The sequence below is a fragment of the Tigriopus californicus genome, chromosome 7 (genome assembly GCF_007210705.1).
Source record: "Tigriopus californicus strain San Diego chromosome 7, Tcal_SD_v2.1, whole genome shotgun sequence".
In the NCBI taxonomy this organism is placed as follows: domain Eukaryota; kingdom Metazoa; phylum Arthropoda; class Copepoda; order Harpacticoida; family Harpacticidae; genus Tigriopus; species Tigriopus californicus.
This window is the reverse complement of record NC_081446.1, coordinates 6,367,271-6,384,898: the sequence shown is the minus strand read 5'-3', so window position 1 is coordinate 6,384,898 and position 17,628 is coordinate 6,367,271. Positions and strand designations below refer to the sequence as shown.

Below are 17,628 nucleotides of genomic sequence, written 5' to 3'. Positions count from 1 at the left end.
AGAGATAAACCTATTATTGTCAAAAGGGTTTGGCAGGCAAAAGAAAAATAACAATTAAAGTGCCAAATTTGGTGATAATTTGCGGTTGAAAAGTATGCAAGATAAAACGATTTTTAGGACCCATAACAACCTTTTCTTTTATCTGTCCAACAAAACCCAATGTCTAAGGGCCTGTGAAAAATCCGGTGGTTGATCATTATATTGGATAAGGTTGAATAAATGCACACGTGATGAAAAGGTTTCTATGAATCAAATTTGATAACTGCTCTTCTGGTATGTCCTTTAAATCCGATATGGGCTTTCTGACCCAGACTGGTTTGATTGGTTCGGTTCTCAATTGACAATTGTGAACTCGGGGGTTTAAAAGAGCTAAATTACGATTGTCAGGTCAATTGCAAGCCATAAATAATGATTATGGGTACATTTGCGTCTATCTGGAAAATTATTTTTCTCGTAAATCAAAGAAGTTCGTCACTACTCGTGCATCATCGTTGTCCGCTTCAATTAAACTGTAAAGTCATTCGCCGATGATGATTGCACTTGTTTGATGGCGATTTGGATGAGGAAACAGGATATCCTCTCACTTTGTCTTCAAGGATGTATTGGATATATGACTAATTCCCACCTTGGCCTTCCTTTGAACAATTATAATATAATCGATGGTTGGGATGCGTCTATACTTCTTCGAATCATTAACAACAGTTACTTCAAAGTTCTCGCACGACTGCGATTTAACATTAGTAACCCTGTGATTAAGCACCTTTTTGGTGGATTACCACGCTTCTCTCTCATCGATGACAATAAGGTTAATTCTTCAGCCCGCTCCTCTGAAATGAGATATTCGGCGGTAATTTCGGACTGTTTTGCAATTTAAATTTGTAATGTTGAGCTTAAGTTCTCATAACTGGCTTTAACACATAGTTGAATGGATGGGCGGGTAAAAATCACGACGGAAGGGGATTTTCTTGACCTTTCTCCCGGAAACACTTTATGGCCCTCGTTCTTTTGAACTGAATGATCTTGATCAAATGTAATTTCTTTTTAACTTGTCGTTTCCTCACATTTTCCATCAGAGTGCAAGAAAACATTGTTTACTCAAGTGGTTACCTGTCATTCCTGTCCGAAGCCATGTCTAGACCTAAGACGAATCATTTCCCAAATCGTTTACATTGGGGCATTTTCAGAGGTACAATACCACGCTCAAAGAATGAGAACCGCAAACCTATGATAACCCTGAACAGCAAACAGATGCAATTGGATTAAGTGAAAGCTAGATCCATTTGCTAAATGAGAAGAAACATTCCCTCTCCACCAACTCAAAGAAGTTTTGACAGTGATTGAGAAATTCTTTCGATCTAAAAGTGCATTTACCTCTACATTTCGTGACCTAGACCTTGAACCTTAAATCTAGCTAGAGGGGGTACGCATCTGTAAGATTAAATAAACTCCTTTCAGACCGTTACAACTCAAATCTGACATCATTAGGAAAATTGTACGGCCTCTGGGGCTAAATGATGAGAACTCCTTAATGATGCTACCTACGCACCATGGCAGGATTCAATCTTCATTTATTTTTGTTTCATGCCTTTTCGCGCAAAACGAGATGTTCGTTCGTTTATTTCTGTGACCAAGGGAAAATTGGTCATGCCAAGAAGATTTGTACTCTTTAGAAAGCAAGTTTTTTAATCAAAAATTGCATGCAGTGATGCCATATAAAAGAAATACTATGCTATTGGGGTTAGTGCCATGAATATGAATTCACAAAACGTATAAAAGTCTTGAAACCTGACTGGACAGCCCACCCAATGGCATAAAAGCGCACGTTTGAAATCAAAAGCTTTACCGGAGTCAATAAATGTAAAGTTTACGCTAAACGAAAAAAATCACGGTCATTATGCTGTTTGAGTGCACTTTATTAGCTTTTGTGCAATAGCCTACAGCAGATATAGGTGCAATGGCGCCGATTGTTCCATGTTGAAATCTTTTGTGCTATGGTGGCCTTTGGCAAAAATGGACAAATTACTTTTTCGTTCAAGGCATGTCACAAGAACTATATTTAGCAATCTTGCGTGGCTCTTTCACTTTTGGTTTGGGCCTCCTGACAGACCTGACGTTGGAATAAATAATTTCGAAATGAGGGAAATTTGAGTTGAACCCAGCCAAGACATGTGTGACGTTATCAGGAACATTTCATGAATGAGAATCGTGTTCTTTAGTCGCATTCTGTCGCTCTTACGGAGCAGCTCTGTCCGTGATTAGACCATTCTCCAAATGCAAGTCACATTTGTAAACCCTATATACTTCAACCGTCAATTAGGATGAGGTGGATAATCAATAGGGTACAGAAACTAATCCCTACGGTGTCCCCCAGAACTACAAACACTCCGAGCTTATAGGACATTCTACTGTAGGCACACTCATATGGTCACACAATAACAATCTTGAAGACACCTTCAATCAAGACCAACTATTCTGTTGCATGACATGTGGAACATGGCTCTAAATCATGCCTTTAAACAAAACCACGCAACGTTAACTCTTAGAACATTGGAATCAATTATGTTACAATCGTATGAGCAGGAGCAGCAAGCGAGTTCAAAGACCTCGCCACACGCACCAAAAAAACTCATTTTTTGGATACGTCCCAAATTTGGTTAAATTAATAAAAACACATACATACACATACTATATACCATATTTTATTTAGTTAGTAAAGACCCAATTTCAAGTTGAGCTGAGTTGACCCTAGGCAACCCTTAGAAATGACTTCCTCCTTAGGCTTTATGAGTTGGCACACATCGTACGTGCGTAGATATGTATGAGTGTGCTAGTGCTAGTGCAAGTGGGGCGGTGGCATGGGGCGTGCAGGCTCATGTGGAAATGATTCTTGAGAGGGCACTCAACCCAGAAGGCAGGATAATGAAAGACCGGTTTTTGCGTAGGGTAGGTACATTCGGAACGCAGTGATGCGTACGGCTCGCAGCGTAGCAACACTGGTGTTGCCTTACCGGATCTACGTACCGAGTATGCCAACCATATACATACACGAAGAAGATGCACCCGTTGTTTCTTCCCTTGAGATAGATGCACCCGTACGTGACCATATTGGACACGTTCAATCTCTGCCACCTATAAAACGCCCGATCTTCGAACAGTTGGATGTCAGTCACCTAGCAGACGTTCACAACTATCAAAATGTTCAAGGTAAGACCACGGCTGCCAAATCCAAGCTCAAACTTTTCCTCATCGTCAAAGTGGAAGCTTTCTGTCACACGTCGTCGTGCTCTGTGGTTCAGAATCTTCAAGAGCCACTCTCTCTCTGACTTTGCCAACATGATTTTTTGTTTTCAAAGTGATGCCAAAAGTGAAAGATGTGCTTCAAAAGTTTGCTTAAGGCTCAAGCTGATCAAAGGCCCAAAGGCTCGTTCAACTGGCGGGAGCGAGGCCTCATCTTATTCGATGCCGTCTTGAATGGTTTTTACTGTCTCTCTTCATTTGCAGGTCCTTGTTGCCTCTGCCCTCGTGGCTACCGTCCTCGCCGATAACCCCAGACCCTACGAACCTGCCCCTTACAAACCCGCCCCTTACAAACCCGCCCCCTACAAGCCCCATGCCGAATACAAGGATGAGGCTCCCCAGCCTTTCGCCTACCAGTACGGCGTCAAGGACGGTTACACCGGCGCTGACTTTGACAAGAAGGAGGAGCAGGATGCTTATGGTAACCTTCAAGGTGAATACAGTGTCGCCCTTCCCGATGGTCGCACTCAAATCGTAACCTACACCGCTGACCACGTGAATGGATATGTCGCTGATGTCAAGTACGTCGGAGAAGCTTCCTACCCGGAGTATAAACCCAGCCCCAAGCACGCCCCTGCTTACCATGCCTAAGTGAAATTGTACCTACTTATGTTTTGTTATATATTTAAAAAAGTACAAACCCTACTTTTGACATGTTTTTGAAATTCCCTTTCGTTGTTGTCGTACAGTATTTTGGGATGTGAACAGTTTTGTCGAGTATCAGTGGGAAATTAAAGGCCATCGTGTGTCGGAATGAGGAGTTCTCGTTTCGCACGCATACAATAATTCCAAACACAATGAAAACGAGGTATCCATTGAGCACTCGAGCATATGTTTAGATTTCACATGGAAAGTTTTGAAATTCGCTGACATTTGAAATAGAGCAGATACCTTTTCGGCAAAACTTTGGACTGTTCCAAAGACTACTGAATAATCAGTCCATGATTACTTACAAAAAGAAGTCAGACGATGCCGAGTTGTAGGCCTTTGGTGGAGCAGCTGCCGGACAAATATTTTTTTTTAATGTGAGAAAAGCATGTAACGTGTGTTCACCGTTCAGCCTCCTAACATTGAAGTCTTCCTGAACATTGACCCGTTTGAAAAACTAGTCTCGTTCGTTATGAGAAATTCATTCAAGACTATCTTCGAGAATTCCCACGTTGACCAGAATCTGTACATTACTTGTTTTGTGAACACCACCCCGAGATGAGAAGCCTCTTGTTTGGTTCAATTCCTATTTCAACGTATGGTAAGTAAGGTAGGCTAATTGTTTCCTTTGAAGTTTTGTTTTTGGTTCGTCAAAGATTTGCACAAGATGCTTAATTATTTTCCATTGAATGGTCCGTGTTTTGGCTGGTCACACAGCCTCTCAAGGCTAAACATCTTGTTGTTGGTACAGCAAAAGGTCATCAAACCGCTTGCATTTTTGAGAATGTCACGAGCTCATAAAATATGGATTGATTCATTCCCATCCACACACATGAACAATGAGAGAATTGTGCCTTCTTCTCCGAGTCTTTTCATGCTTGACTTCCTTGTGGTTCCGAGAATATGCACCGCGTTTGCTTAATCCCAATACCACAAGAGCATGTTTTGCATCCGAAAAGACCAGTTCTATGTGTACCATTATTGCCGTATATGAACCACGGGACTGAGTTCGGAAGTGGCTCTCGAGAATTTCGCTTGTCATACATTTTTTCCAGAAGCGAGTATTGATCTAATATTTGTTAGTTCATTTTCGTAACAGCCTTGGGGGAACTTCAAAGCACACAGAGAGCTTTTAGCAGAATTTGAAATCTAAGGGGGTTTGTGTTCCATCCCCTCGATTGAAGGGCCGTGGAAAGGCCTTGGGAAGGCCGTGGCACCATCCATCCACCGTCTCTCTCTCGCCTTTTCTTTCTCTCTCGCTTCGTTTTCCCGGCTGTAGTCTTCGTGAAGCGGCCTTCTTTTGGATCTCTTTTCTCTCACGCATATCAGAGGTAAAGAACACGGCAACAATCATGGGTTTGGAAGTCTCTTCTCCGGTGGATCAAGAGTCAAGATTTAGACTTTAGGAGCTACAAACACGTAAACGTGGCTATTGACTTCTCTTGGTGGTCTTGCCCATCCATTTTTGTCACGTTTTGCTATTTCCAATAGATCGCGCCAAATATTTGCAAGAAGAACTCTGTTGTCACAAGCATCGCGAACACTGGCAACATCGAGGCCGAAGGACTTCGTTCTCAAAGATGGCCAAATCCTATTTGGTGCGGAATGGCCAATGCCTCACCGAATGTATCGATCCGATTTACAAGGACAATCAAAGCGACGAAATTGCCCAAAGCGAAGACTTGCTGATTATCAATGTGGGTGGAATGCCGTTCAAAGTGCTCAAATCCAATTTCTCCACTCTTCCTCGAACGCGTCTGTCACGTTTGGTCCGCGCAGTCTCGTCCCAGGAGATCTTAGCTTTGTGCGATGGTTATACTCCAGGTCCACTTCCAGAGTTCTATTTCAATCGGAATTGGACTTCGTTTAATTCGATTCTGGACTTCTACCGCATGGGCACACTTCATCTCACGGTAGACACGTGTGCCATGGTCTTCAAGGATGACCTGGCCTTCTGGGGGATTGACGAGCTCTATTTGGATCCGTGTTGTGCTCTCAAATATTACCCTGAAATCGAAGCCTGTTTCAAAGAGTTCAAAGGAGATCAAATGGCCAGACAACGCGATGAAGATCGAAAAAAGTACGAAAATTTCGGGGACAGTCACATCGGTCGAATACGAGGGACCTTGTGGAGAATCACAGAATATCCTGAGACCTCATTAGCGGCACAGGTAGCGAAAAACACCTCATTTAAGACTAATGAAACATTCATGGGGATGACTATTCTTCATGCGCTCCTTTCTTAACAAGTTCCATCTGCTTCATCATCCACTTTGTATGCACTGTGTATGAAATTTAATCATTAATGTAGCATAACTAATCATGGGACGTGACTCAGCCAACGAGAAAAAGGTACTTTAGCTTGAGCTCGTTGGGATAATTTTGAGCCGTTTGATTGCGTTTTTCTTTTGATCTTTGCTAGTAAAGATGAATCTCGAACTTCCTACATTCCTACTACTTCCAACTTCCTCCTTCAAAATAAGAAACCATGAAACAAGCTCGCCAAAGTCAAAGCCGACATTTACGTATAAATATGCACACACTTTTTCCCCTCGAGGTTAAGTAGTCCTCCTCATGTCAAAAAAGATGTCAACAATGTCAAACATTTCCCCTCATTTACCCCCAATTGACCTTTCATTTGCATCCTTTGCATCCCACACTGTTCGGTATCCGCACTATTGACGAGTGAGTGATCCATTCCTCTTCCCAAAAAGAAGTCCGAAGTCTCGTGAGTAGGAAACACTTCGTTCCGCTGGACTTGACGGCCTTGCCGCCCTTTCATGAACAAACTCAAGTGTCTCAAGTAGTCTCAACCGTCACAAATTTCGTAGTTGTCAAGTAAGACGACGGACGGACGACCGGCTGGGAGCTCGAATGTTTTTTCTTTGATCAACAGCCTAACGAAGGATGTCACATTACAATGTCATTGTTAGGCATGGATGAGAAAAAATAAAATCCCCCTAGGTGGTAGGACTTTCGAAAAACCCTGAACGAGAACTGAAAAAGAAACCGTGTATCACTCGATTCTGATTTTTTTTTAACACGGTATGTTTTAGTATTCATTAATTGGGAAAAATAATCTAGAATAGGGCAGGAATCCTGAATAAGATGGGTTCTTGTTTTCTGTGGCTTACATATAATAGTTTAAAAAACGTGGAGCTACATGCATCATTCTTCTTATTCATTTTTGCCTTACGACAGGAAACACAATTCATAAATGTTCCATTCTATTTCCATTTAAGATTCGTAAATGTGTTTAGAGCATTGTTCTTAAATAACTCTTTGATCCTCTTATCCATATTACATATGCACCAATCAATACCCTTTCTATACTCCCTATCATGAGTGGCACTTACAGTAACAAGCATTACACCAAAACATATGTTCTGTACTTCAATCCTGGCCTTAATGAATGATACTCTGTTTTTCAGGTGGCTGGGTTTTCGTCTTTGGGCGTGGTGATCATCTCGACGCTCACTTTCATTCTGCAGACGTTCCCTGAATTTCAAGAAGACGACATTGGTGCCAAAGAAAATCCGAGTGTGGTTTTCGCTCTTAAAATCATAGATGACCTCTCGATCTCATTCTTTACTCTCGAGTATCTGATTCGTTTCGCTTGCGCTCCACGCAAGTGGATCTTTGTCAAAGATCCCATGAACTTAGTGGACTTATTTGCCATCATACCTTTCTACCTGACCTTGGTCCTGGATAGCATGGAGGACATGCAGATCATAGGCAAGGCCGGTAAGCTCGTCCGATTGGTCCGGGTTCTGAGGATAATGCGTATCTTCAAACTGGTGCGACACTTTGCCGGTCTACAATCCCTGATCTACACGTTGAACCAAGCCTACAAGGAGCTCGGTCTCCTCATGCTACTTGTGGGTGTAGCTGTTCTGACCTTTGCCAGTCTGGTCTACTATGCAGAAAAAGACACCTTGGACGAAGATGGATGGACTTTCTTGGACAGCTTCTGGTGGGGCATCATGACTTTGACCACCGTGGGCTACGATCATAAAAGCCCAAGAACTTTCATGGGCAAAGTGATTGGCGGTCTGTGCGCTTTGGTTGGGATCTTTATCCTGACTCTGCCCATTCCGATCGTGGTGAATAGCTTTGCCAGTTACTACAAGAACCGCTTGTGGCGGAATGAGGTCTCACATCGACGAGCGGAAAAGTTAGAGGAACAGGAGCGGAAGATCAAACAAGCGGAGGCGTTACTTGGACTGAAGCGTTGCACCAAACACACCCCTTTGGAACAAGATGGCCTTCTGACGTAGAGTGGTTTATCGTTCTGCATCCAATAGAAAAGGAGGATTGAACCAAATCAAAAGTCGATTGCCAAACATAACAACCTCAAGGTCAAATTCAGTGCCAGAGAAAAAAAAACAGCTTATAAATGTATTGTTGGAAATGCTTACGTCAGAAAATAAACAAAAGTATCGTCTTTCACTGATAGAAGGATCAACTTGCCATCACAGGTACCGTGTCGATGCACACTTCATTACTGGCATCCACGTCGTTATTGTTACTATCGTTGTCATTGAGCAGTCTCGCATTGGAGAGATCATCATTGGGAGACATCGCATTGGGAGACATCGCATTGGGAGACATAGAGCCTGAGCGTTTGCGTTCCCTTTGTTTCCGCCATTGCGTGGCCAACGTGGATTTCCTTTTCTTGTGCTTGGGAGCAAGGCGTTTCTTGGGCCTGAAGTCGTCGTCCTCTGTGGCTATGGGCGAATCTTCGGCCATGCTCGAGGATTGGTATTCGGAATCTTTCTCCCAATCAATGTCGGTATTGGGGTGCTCACTCTCACCGTCATGACCAGTCGGTTCGGGTTCGGAAGAAATGGTTATATTTGGGCGAACCAGAGTCTCAAGGGATGAAACTATTGGGGAAGATTCAACATCCATTGTTTCCGGCAATCTAGAGTCACTGACGGATAATCGCTCATGACTGGATTGATGATCGTTAGTACTCGGGGTGGTGGAGTCAACCAAGTCCTCCTTCTCGCCTGCTTGACTTTGATGTCCATCTTTCTGATCAGTCAGGTCATCCAATCGCTTTTTCTCGAGCGCATCTAGCTCTTCCTTCGAAATATTCAGGGTCAGGGATTGCAGCATTAGTGCACTCGTCTTCAATAAGTTGCCCACACTGCTGTTCTTGCGCCTTGATCCAGGTCCATCCTCATTATCGTCATCCTCATCATTCGGCGAGGGCTCCTTAAACCTCACTCCCAATTGCTTCTTCATCATGGCCGCAATTCCGGCGTCTTTTCGCAAGGCCTTAAAAACACTACTGCGCCGTCGAACGGATTGGTTCAAAGGCTCCTCATCATTGGGAACGGGGGGTGGAGCAATTTTAGGAGGAGGAGGGGTCAGTCTGACCTCGGTTTTCTCAGGGGCTTTGGGGGGGTTAACTGGAAAGGAAGGCTTTTTTAGGGACTCTGCCGGGGTTGGAGGGGGCCCTTTGGGAATTTCCTCCATTTCTTCTTCTTCGTCCTCGTCTTCTTCTTCCTCCTCCCACTCACTTCCCCAATCACTGGCGTCCCCAAAACTGCTTCCTTCGTCTTCACAATCACCGGTATAGTGAGGAACAGAACTTGTTCCACCTTGAGTCTGACTCAAATGATCTGTTGTCCTCGGCTTCACATCGCTCAAGAAATCTGAAGCACTGGATTCCAGAGCATTTCCCAGGTCGCTCCCCCTCTCTTTCAATACCGATATCAATCTCTGCAATTTGAGCGTATCACTCTGTGTTCTGTATGGCTGACGTGACATAATGCCGTTTGAATGGGATGATTTCTCTTTCTCCAACTTCTTTCCAAGGCTTGTTCCGCGAGATTAGTCGTGATGATGATCCTAGCTGTAGCTACTGCACCAAGGAACTATGAAGGTAGGCAGGCTTTTGAATCGAGCATCGAGCATCGAGCTTCTTCGATAGATGTACATTGTACATGCGACTCGTGCCTCTTGTCCTCGAGGTCAAGTTGATCGGAGATTGGCCCGAGTTCCGTCAACACAGAAAAAAATCCCCCCCCCCCTCTCACGCACCCCCTCACACACATACATATACTTCAAGTTGCACTGACTCTCCGGGGAACAATGTACACACATCGCACCTAGGTTTGGCCTCGGCGTGGATCATCCTGGGACTTGGGTGGGCCTGAGCTCCTCAATATTATCTTGGCTCAAGTCACACTTCATGTCTGGAAATCATGGGCCCAGCGGCGTCATGATCACACTTACTTCCTCAGAGTAAGGACGACCCCGCCCGCACTGGCTTTTTCCCTCTTTCTGCCTGCATTTACTGTAGTAGTAGGTAAATCGATGTGAAGTAGATATGTCAGAGTTAGTCCCGGAACGAACTTTGCTCATTTTTCTGGTCAATGAATCGAGAAGCAAAAAAAAACAATTCTAATGCTTGGCGTGACAAAGGACCTCCAAAAATGGCTACGTTCTTACATTGAATGTTTAATTATTCTAATATCTTCATAACGGAACGTTTCAGATGTAAATCATCGAACGAGGAGCAAAAGACAACGCAAATACCGTCTCGTAAAGATGTCGAAGGTACTAACGAAGCGCAAATAACAATGAGTGCATTGTTGAAAATCCGACAAGAAATTTGTTTCAAGTGTCGAGATTTAGACGTAAGCATAAGTCAATGGCAACATGGATTTGCGACCAATATCTATCTTTTTAGAAAGAAGTTACTCTGCATTTGCTTAGAAATCGTATTTTTTGTTAACAACAAAAGCCTTTTGGTAATACTTTGGTAATTTTAAGCCATACCTATTTACTTGTGTTTCATAATCGAATGGATTTAATTGAGGCACGTAAGAACCAAATAGGTCTGAAATAAATTTTCGACTCTTGTTTGTAACAAAGATTTCGGAAAAATAGTTATGACACACACCCGATTACAATGTGATCGCAAAAGCTACGCATTCGTCTTATATTCAATTGATATTACCTAAAGATCCTGAAAGGCACAATGCATCATTTTCATATTTACCCAAATTTTTATATACTGTCTGTTTATCCCATCTTCGCTTTTTCCCTATGCACGGAACGAACTCTACATAGCAATCTTGATTGTGATATCACATTCTAGTCCATTGCTTTATTGCTCTTCGCATGCATAACTATTTTATTTGTTTTTATAGATATGCTTAAAAATGCTAATGCATTTGCTTATAGAAACTTGCGCCATGAGATGCCTGAAAGTAGAAATAAATAATTCAATTACGAAAAAATGAGTGCATCTATTGTGGGCCCATGGTCATTAATGCAAATGAGGTAATTGTCAAACGGTGCACAAAGTTACATTCTTTAGACGTCAAATGCTTTAGTCTGAGTCCACCAAATGCAAGTGAATATTGTGAATGAAGATGTAATTAGGCTTACAAGCAAATACTTTTGATTGAGAGTATGCAGGACTTTTGGGGAATAACAGGCAAGAAAAAATGGAATACTGGAACCTTTTAGTAACATTTTAGCCGATGGGTGTCTGGAATTTGTCTTGCGGACAATACGTGATCATGTGTCGAAGCATTATCCTAGCTGGGGTGGGTCAGCAATTCCCCTGTTTCATGGTGATGAAAAGTGACCCTGGTCATTGTTATCTAGTTGAAATTAAAACTCAACCTTAGCACTTGAGCGGTCGGACGTTTAACACCTACGATAAAAGGGGGAAAATCATTCGAAGACGGAACTACAATGGGCACAGATTTTTTTATTCCTTCCATAGTGCACTGCAAATAAAGAAACAAAAACCGTTGCTATTCTTGATCATGAATGAATTTCATGCATTTCACAAATAAAAATGCCAAAGACCGCACTAATGTGAGCATTGTTTGAAACGCAAATTTAGCACCTACCCATTAGACAACCTCAAAATGTCTTGTATTGGGTCAGAGATCCAATTGGGAGTGATGGATTATCACTCTATTAAGATCACCCATGAGTCTCAGAGGCACGTCATTCTTGTCATTTTGTGGCAAACCTTTGAGGTTAGTTGACACGGTCACCAGAGCTGGCCTTGAAAGATAGGGAACTTTCTTTCCGTCTTCGTCCATACATACATGATATTTTTCTTCGTCGTCTTGCTTGTCAACTGTCGGAGATTATCCAGGCGAATACGCATTTTGGTAAAAATGTCTCCTCCTAACGAGGTTTGTTTGACAAACAACTCTTTTAGACCTTGTGGTCTGTAGTAATACCAAAACATTCCAACTCGTGAAAAGAAAGGAACAATTTCACATATTATTCTGTTCTCTGACAGGGACGGCTAGCGTCTCTGACCTGAGTTGAGCTTGATGTATCAACGAAATGTTATAAGCGTGCAATCAACACAACCTCGGTTTCAGTGCTTTACAGATCCTTCGTTTTTCCAACGGGCTATTCGAAATTTAAATACACCTTCAAGGGTCGTATCTATTTAGTGAAGGAAATGAAGCTCTTGGAGTAACCATGGAAATAATGGAGGGCAGGTAAATGTTCAACTATGAAATTCGTTAACCAATTATTACCTCTGACAAGAACCTTCATTTGATGAGCATTATTTCTACACTGCTAGATAATTGCCATAGACGGGACGGGGTGGGGGGTGGTCAATTAACTTATTTCCCATTACATCACCTCATATAAACAACGATTCTACGTTTGCCGTATAACTGCTTTCTTCCACGTGTGAAAACGACAAACGACAAAGTGAGATTTAGTAAGAACACACGAGTGGTTGTTCTGTCGTCAAAAGTAGACTGCTTTGGTTTCCCATGACGAGTTTTGAGCAAAGTTGAAGACAAATACTGTAAAGGTGGAGGAGAAAGTGTTTTTTTGTTTGGTTTTTCACGGACTTTTCTGACTGCTACAGGGAATGCAATAGTTCGAACTAACCTGGATTCTCGAGGGCTTGAAGGTGCTCTCAAAACGCACATTAAGCCTCTACAGTCACTAGAAATGACCCTAAATCCTGGGTTGGGACAAAGCTCATGGATGCTTTTGAAGACATGCAGTATCAGATACCTTTCGTACCTTCTCTGAACAATGTCCAATCCCAACTTTTTTAATCTCTCCCAATTCGAGAGCTCTCTCATTCCTGTGATGTTCCTAGTGAAACATCTTTGGACTCGTTCGACCTTTTGCAAACCTGCTGAACTCATTGGAGCCTAAATGGGTGACGCATATTCAAGATTTGTTGACCTATGAAAACGTCATACAAGTTTCAGGTGCCCAGGCCATCTAGGGTCTATTCTAGGGCCATGTCCATTTTTTAGCCAAACCGCTTGATCATCGGTGTTTGAAGAGCCATAGCTGCGACTATAATTATCTAATTGAGATGAATTTTGTATTAAAATACCCCTGGGACATTGGTCTATTGATTGAATTGTAATAATCAAGAACACAGTTCGAAATTCGACGAACAATGTCTTTATTTAGCCTTTGACCGTTGACCTTTGCCAAACTGCAATCCGAAATGTTTCAATTTTTTGCCTGTACATGGCTCGATGTGAGCTCTATAAGTGCTTCAAAAACAAAAACGGGATCTCAATGGGTTTAGATTCAAATTAATTTTTCAAATTTCATGCAGAAAAGCACCATGTGTAACTACTCGCTATTATTAGCAGTTTTGATATGCAATTGTGATCAAATGCATATATACGACTTGGAAGTGTTCACCAACATGGCTTTCCAGATGCCTGGCAACATGGCCCTGCAAATTCGCTTTTAGTGATACAACATTCATCTCAATTGGATAAATACAGCCTGAGTTATGGCTTTTCAAACGCCGATGGTCAAGTGGTTTGGCCAAAAATGGACATGGCCCTAGAACAGGACATATTGATCCCATGGTCCCAACCTAGTTATTGCATGTGTGAAATATCAAGAGATTCTGAGATCTAAGTGCGTGAGGGTGAGCACACTTGACGTGGAATGTCCCATATTCTAACAGTCTAGTAGAGGGCCTATTTCACATCTATTCTAAGTCCAAAGATAACGTCACGATGCTAAATCTTTACAAGTAGAATTTCGTTAGCGGGAAAGTTAGCACGAGAAATCCAGTGAAATCGTTCAAAATTGAGTCGAGAAACTGCCATCTGATTCCATAATAAACAAACAAATAAACCTATATGTTTGAGTAAGCCTGACTTGAAATAACAACCGTCAAGCTTTCCACATTTGTGTCATTATTTGTCGCATAATACCAAAGATGTTGAACTAGAAACATCACAGGTATAAGGGAGCTCTAGTATTGGGAGAGGGTGCCAGGAAGGTTGAGACTGCACTGTATTCAAAGAGGGTACAAAAGTTATCTGGTACTGGTACGTTTTCAAAAGCTTTTTTCGGGTAAATTACAATAACCGCAGACGCTGTCCTCAAGAATCTAGGCTTGTTAAAACAATGAAGCCCTTGTCTCTTCTTTCTCGGGCTCCCTCTTTATTATATATACTGCCCTCAAATAATCGTAGGGCATATGTAGATCGTGATCCAATAACATTTTTCAAGTCAGACTTGAACTTAACCAAAATTCCTTATCGGCCCTGTCTATAGGGCCGAGCCAGATCCCCCCAAATCTAATTCGTTGGTGATTCAAACTTAATATGAATGCAAAGCTAAATAAGATGTACAAATTGGATGTAAGGTTTGTTATCAAACCAAAAACTCTATACTCTAACAGCTTACCGAAACCTTGGAGAAGAGCGATTAAAATTAAATTTAAATGGTGCAAAGCCATTGAAATGTAAATATATCGCTCAATTCTAAAAAGAATTCTCGTCGCAACCTCGGAACATTTTTTCAACGCACCCTCGTTTTACGTCTTTAAACGTCGTCCATTGCTTTTTTAGGCACGCCACTTTGATAGATTGGCTGTCGCATTTGATTTCGAAGAACAAACACTATTATTCAAATGTTAAGCAGGCCAAAATAGGTTATTCTTTCCCAAGGTAACATGATTTCGTCAGTTGCAAAGCTAATTTTCTTTTCCTGATGCCAATAAGTCGTTCGTACGTTCCCCTCCGTTTCGAGACTGGTTTTCATTGCTGGTCGCTGATTTACTTCAATCTCTTCAAACGTAGATAGTACCAGTAATATATTTCCCAAGGTTGATAGGGTTTCAGAGAAAAAGTGTTCTTGGTGAAGAACTTGATAAAACAAAGTCGTGACCGCATGTCATTGCCGAGTCCATTGCTCAAATGTTAATCATGGAACCTAAAATTGCCAGGCTGAGAAACGGTGGCTTTAAACTCATTCATCATTGGCTTCTAATTTGCAATGCTAGTTTAGGGTGCGAAGTGTATAATTTAATTTCAAATGCCTTTTTGCATGCAGGGATTACGACCAAGCGTTTTCTTCGTCAGAGGTCTCTTGTAGGCTAAACCTCCGTTTCCCTGGCTTTTAAATTGTACTATTCTGCGTTTAATGACTGAACAAAAATTGGAGGCGGAACACTCATAAATCGTTCTTTTTGGACTCGTGTTTTTTCGCACTCTTCGTTGAGACTGTTTCAGTGAGTGCTCATTCATAATGCGAGTTGGGTAAGACTAAGCTGATGATTTAATGTTCAAGTTTCTTTGAATCAGTCTAACTTCACTTCAAATGAGTGAGTCTGACTTAGTTGTGGCAGTTCTGACAGGAAACGTCAAATACTCTAATCCAAATTAGGACGTAAGACTTATCCCTAGGAACATGAGAAACGTCCTTTACTGTCCTAAAGCCAGCCAGTCATAGCTGAATGATACTCTTTGGCTAAGCCTGGCTCATGTAAAAGGTCATTAAGTCACTTTGAAAGCCTTCATTAATTGACAATTTCTCTAAATGTACATACCTTTGCATTTGCTGATGCATTTCAGCGCGATTTCAACTCTTCAATAAAATAATGATCTAATACATATTTATCCACTTTTTTTATCATGCTTATGCACTTATTTTCATAGATATATTTTTACGCCTTAACATGACCAAGATAACCAATAATAATACCAATAATAATATCAAAAAATAATGTGACCATTCTACGAGTATCTCGTGCTCGATGCAAAAAGAACTGAGACGACATCGGCCAACAATGAACTTTCAGACGGCGGGTCAAGAGACCCAGAGAACGTGGTTAATGATACTACCTGGGATATACATAGAGGAATCACAAAAAATGCTGTTGACACCTCGTGGCGATGCAACAATGATGTGTTGCCTCGAATCCGGTACCATCATTAGTCTCGATCTCCACGAACACCATACATGCTCAAACAAGAGCTCTCTTCGTATATTCCTAACATCTGACATTTCCCGAGACTATTTTATAATCTTATGAATAGGAAAACCAAATAAACTCATACGTAAAAAAGGGGAGGAGGGGTGTTTGTTTGGCAGACGGCAGCGAAGTTAGATGAGAACCCGTCATCGCATCTCTGAGTTTACAGATTGGGCATGAAACATCTCATCCACCCTTTTTTTACTTCTGCCTTCTGCCAGCCCAATTAGACTCATCTTTGGAATGCGTGTGTGCCGTGAGCCTGTTCAAATTGTATATTGTTGTCACTTGGTCTTCCAGTCATTCGTCTTGGATAATGGGTGGCGTTCTTTCACTAACTCACTCAACTCACTCGCTCATTCATTCAGGTTCCAGTTCCTTTCGAGGCCTGAGCCAATGTGATTTGGCCTTTTTGGAGTTTCGTTATTGACTCACCGGGAATTGATGTTAATACGAATTCAAATCGAAAATCCTATATATTTATTCATGCCACTCAATCAAAAGACTCAACAGGCATTTTGCGTTTCGGGTGTGAAAGCGATGATTTGAGCCACGATTTTCCAGCAAGCATGACGTCGACGTCTCAGATCAAAAAAAGAAGAAGGGATGCTATTGCCAATGGGATGGATGGCCAATAAGCTCAAACTCTCACGGTAGGGTAAAGACCAATTCATACAGCCCAGAGTGCGTGCGTGTGATGCTAGTTGAATACAATTGGAAACTCCTGTCTAACACTCACAGGTTTTGGGTTCGATGTGAATGCAATATGTACAATTCACTTGGTCCCCAGGAATTGGTGGGGGCGTGGGGAAGCCATGTTTGAATGCCAAGGGGAGTGAAAAGAGAAAGAGGGGAGGACATGTTGCTCACACACAGGGTCGCATTTACTATTCATTGAGTTGCATTCCTGCACTTTAGGAGATTAGTCGCGAGCACAAAGGAGACGCGAAATCTCTCTGTTTTTTGAACTGAAAGCCCTACTTTATCTTCAATTGGATAATTTGGACCAGTATTGCCACTGCAAGCACTCCTACTCATAATATGACGATGATGAGGACCACAACAACAACGACGACGACGACATGACTGAAGTGCTTTGAATTGGAAAGAAATGTTCGGATTTCACTCGAGAGAGAGAAAGAAGCATCTCATTGTGCTAAGCAGATATACGTATGTACGAGTACGTGAAGACCAAGCCTACGTACATACCCTGTTCATAGGTGACAGGTTACAATGCTTTGTCCAATACAAAGAGAAAACTGAGGGGAGCTCAAAAGTGATCTCGACGTGTGTCCTAGTTACCTCGAGTAGAAAAAGAGGTACATCTATTTTACATTTACCGTTGTTCCAATCACCCTTGTCGTTCCTCGTATCTCCGTTAGTGTCAATTAGGGAATGTCACCTAAATACAATTGAGGGTGACGCAG

The 17,628-nt window shown here is 42.0% G+C and overlaps 2 protein-coding genes across 2 annotated transcripts; both read left to right on the top strand.

Moving 5' to 3' along the window:
- Positions 1–2,862: 2,862 nt before the first annotated feature.
- On the top strand, positions 2,863–3,942 carry LOC131883906 (cuticle protein 19-like). Its single transcript, XM_059231512.1, has 2 exons — positions 2,863–3,204; positions 3,502–3,942. Exons 1-2 carry the CDS (start codon positions 3,196–3,198, stop codon positions 3,886–3,888), a joined length of 396 nt encoding a protein of 131 aa, XP_059087495.1. The 5' UTR covers positions 2,863–3,195; the 3' UTR covers positions 3,889–3,942.
- Positions 3,943–4,341: 399 nt separating this feature from the next.
- Positions 4,342–8,234, top strand: LOC131883905 (potassium voltage-gated channel protein Shab-like). Its single transcript, XM_059231511.1, has 3 exons — positions 4,342–4,546; positions 5,437–6,116; positions 7,377–8,234. The coding sequence occupies exons 1-3, from the start codon at positions 4,504–4,506 to the stop codon at positions 8,220–8,222; spliced, it is 1,569 nt and encodes a 522-aa protein (XP_059087494.1). The 5' UTR covers positions 4,342–4,503; the 3' UTR covers positions 8,223–8,234.
- The last annotated feature ends 9,394 nt before the right edge of the window (positions 8,235–17,628 follow it).

Bases quoted from the DNA above. Each gene is read 5' to 3' on its own strand.
- LOC131883905 (XM_059231511.1), top strand. From the start codon at position 4,504: ATGAGAAGCCTCTTGTTTGGTTCAATTCCTATTTCAACGTATG. The intron at 4,547-5,436 runs GTAAGTAAGGTA...TATTTCCAATAG, and splicing joins AATTCCTATTTCAACGTATG to ATCGCGCCAAATATTTGCAA. The intron at 6,117-7,376 runs GTAGCGAAAAAC...TCTGTTTTTCAG, and splicing joins AGACCTCATTAGCGGCACAG to GTGGCTGGGTTTTCGTCTTT.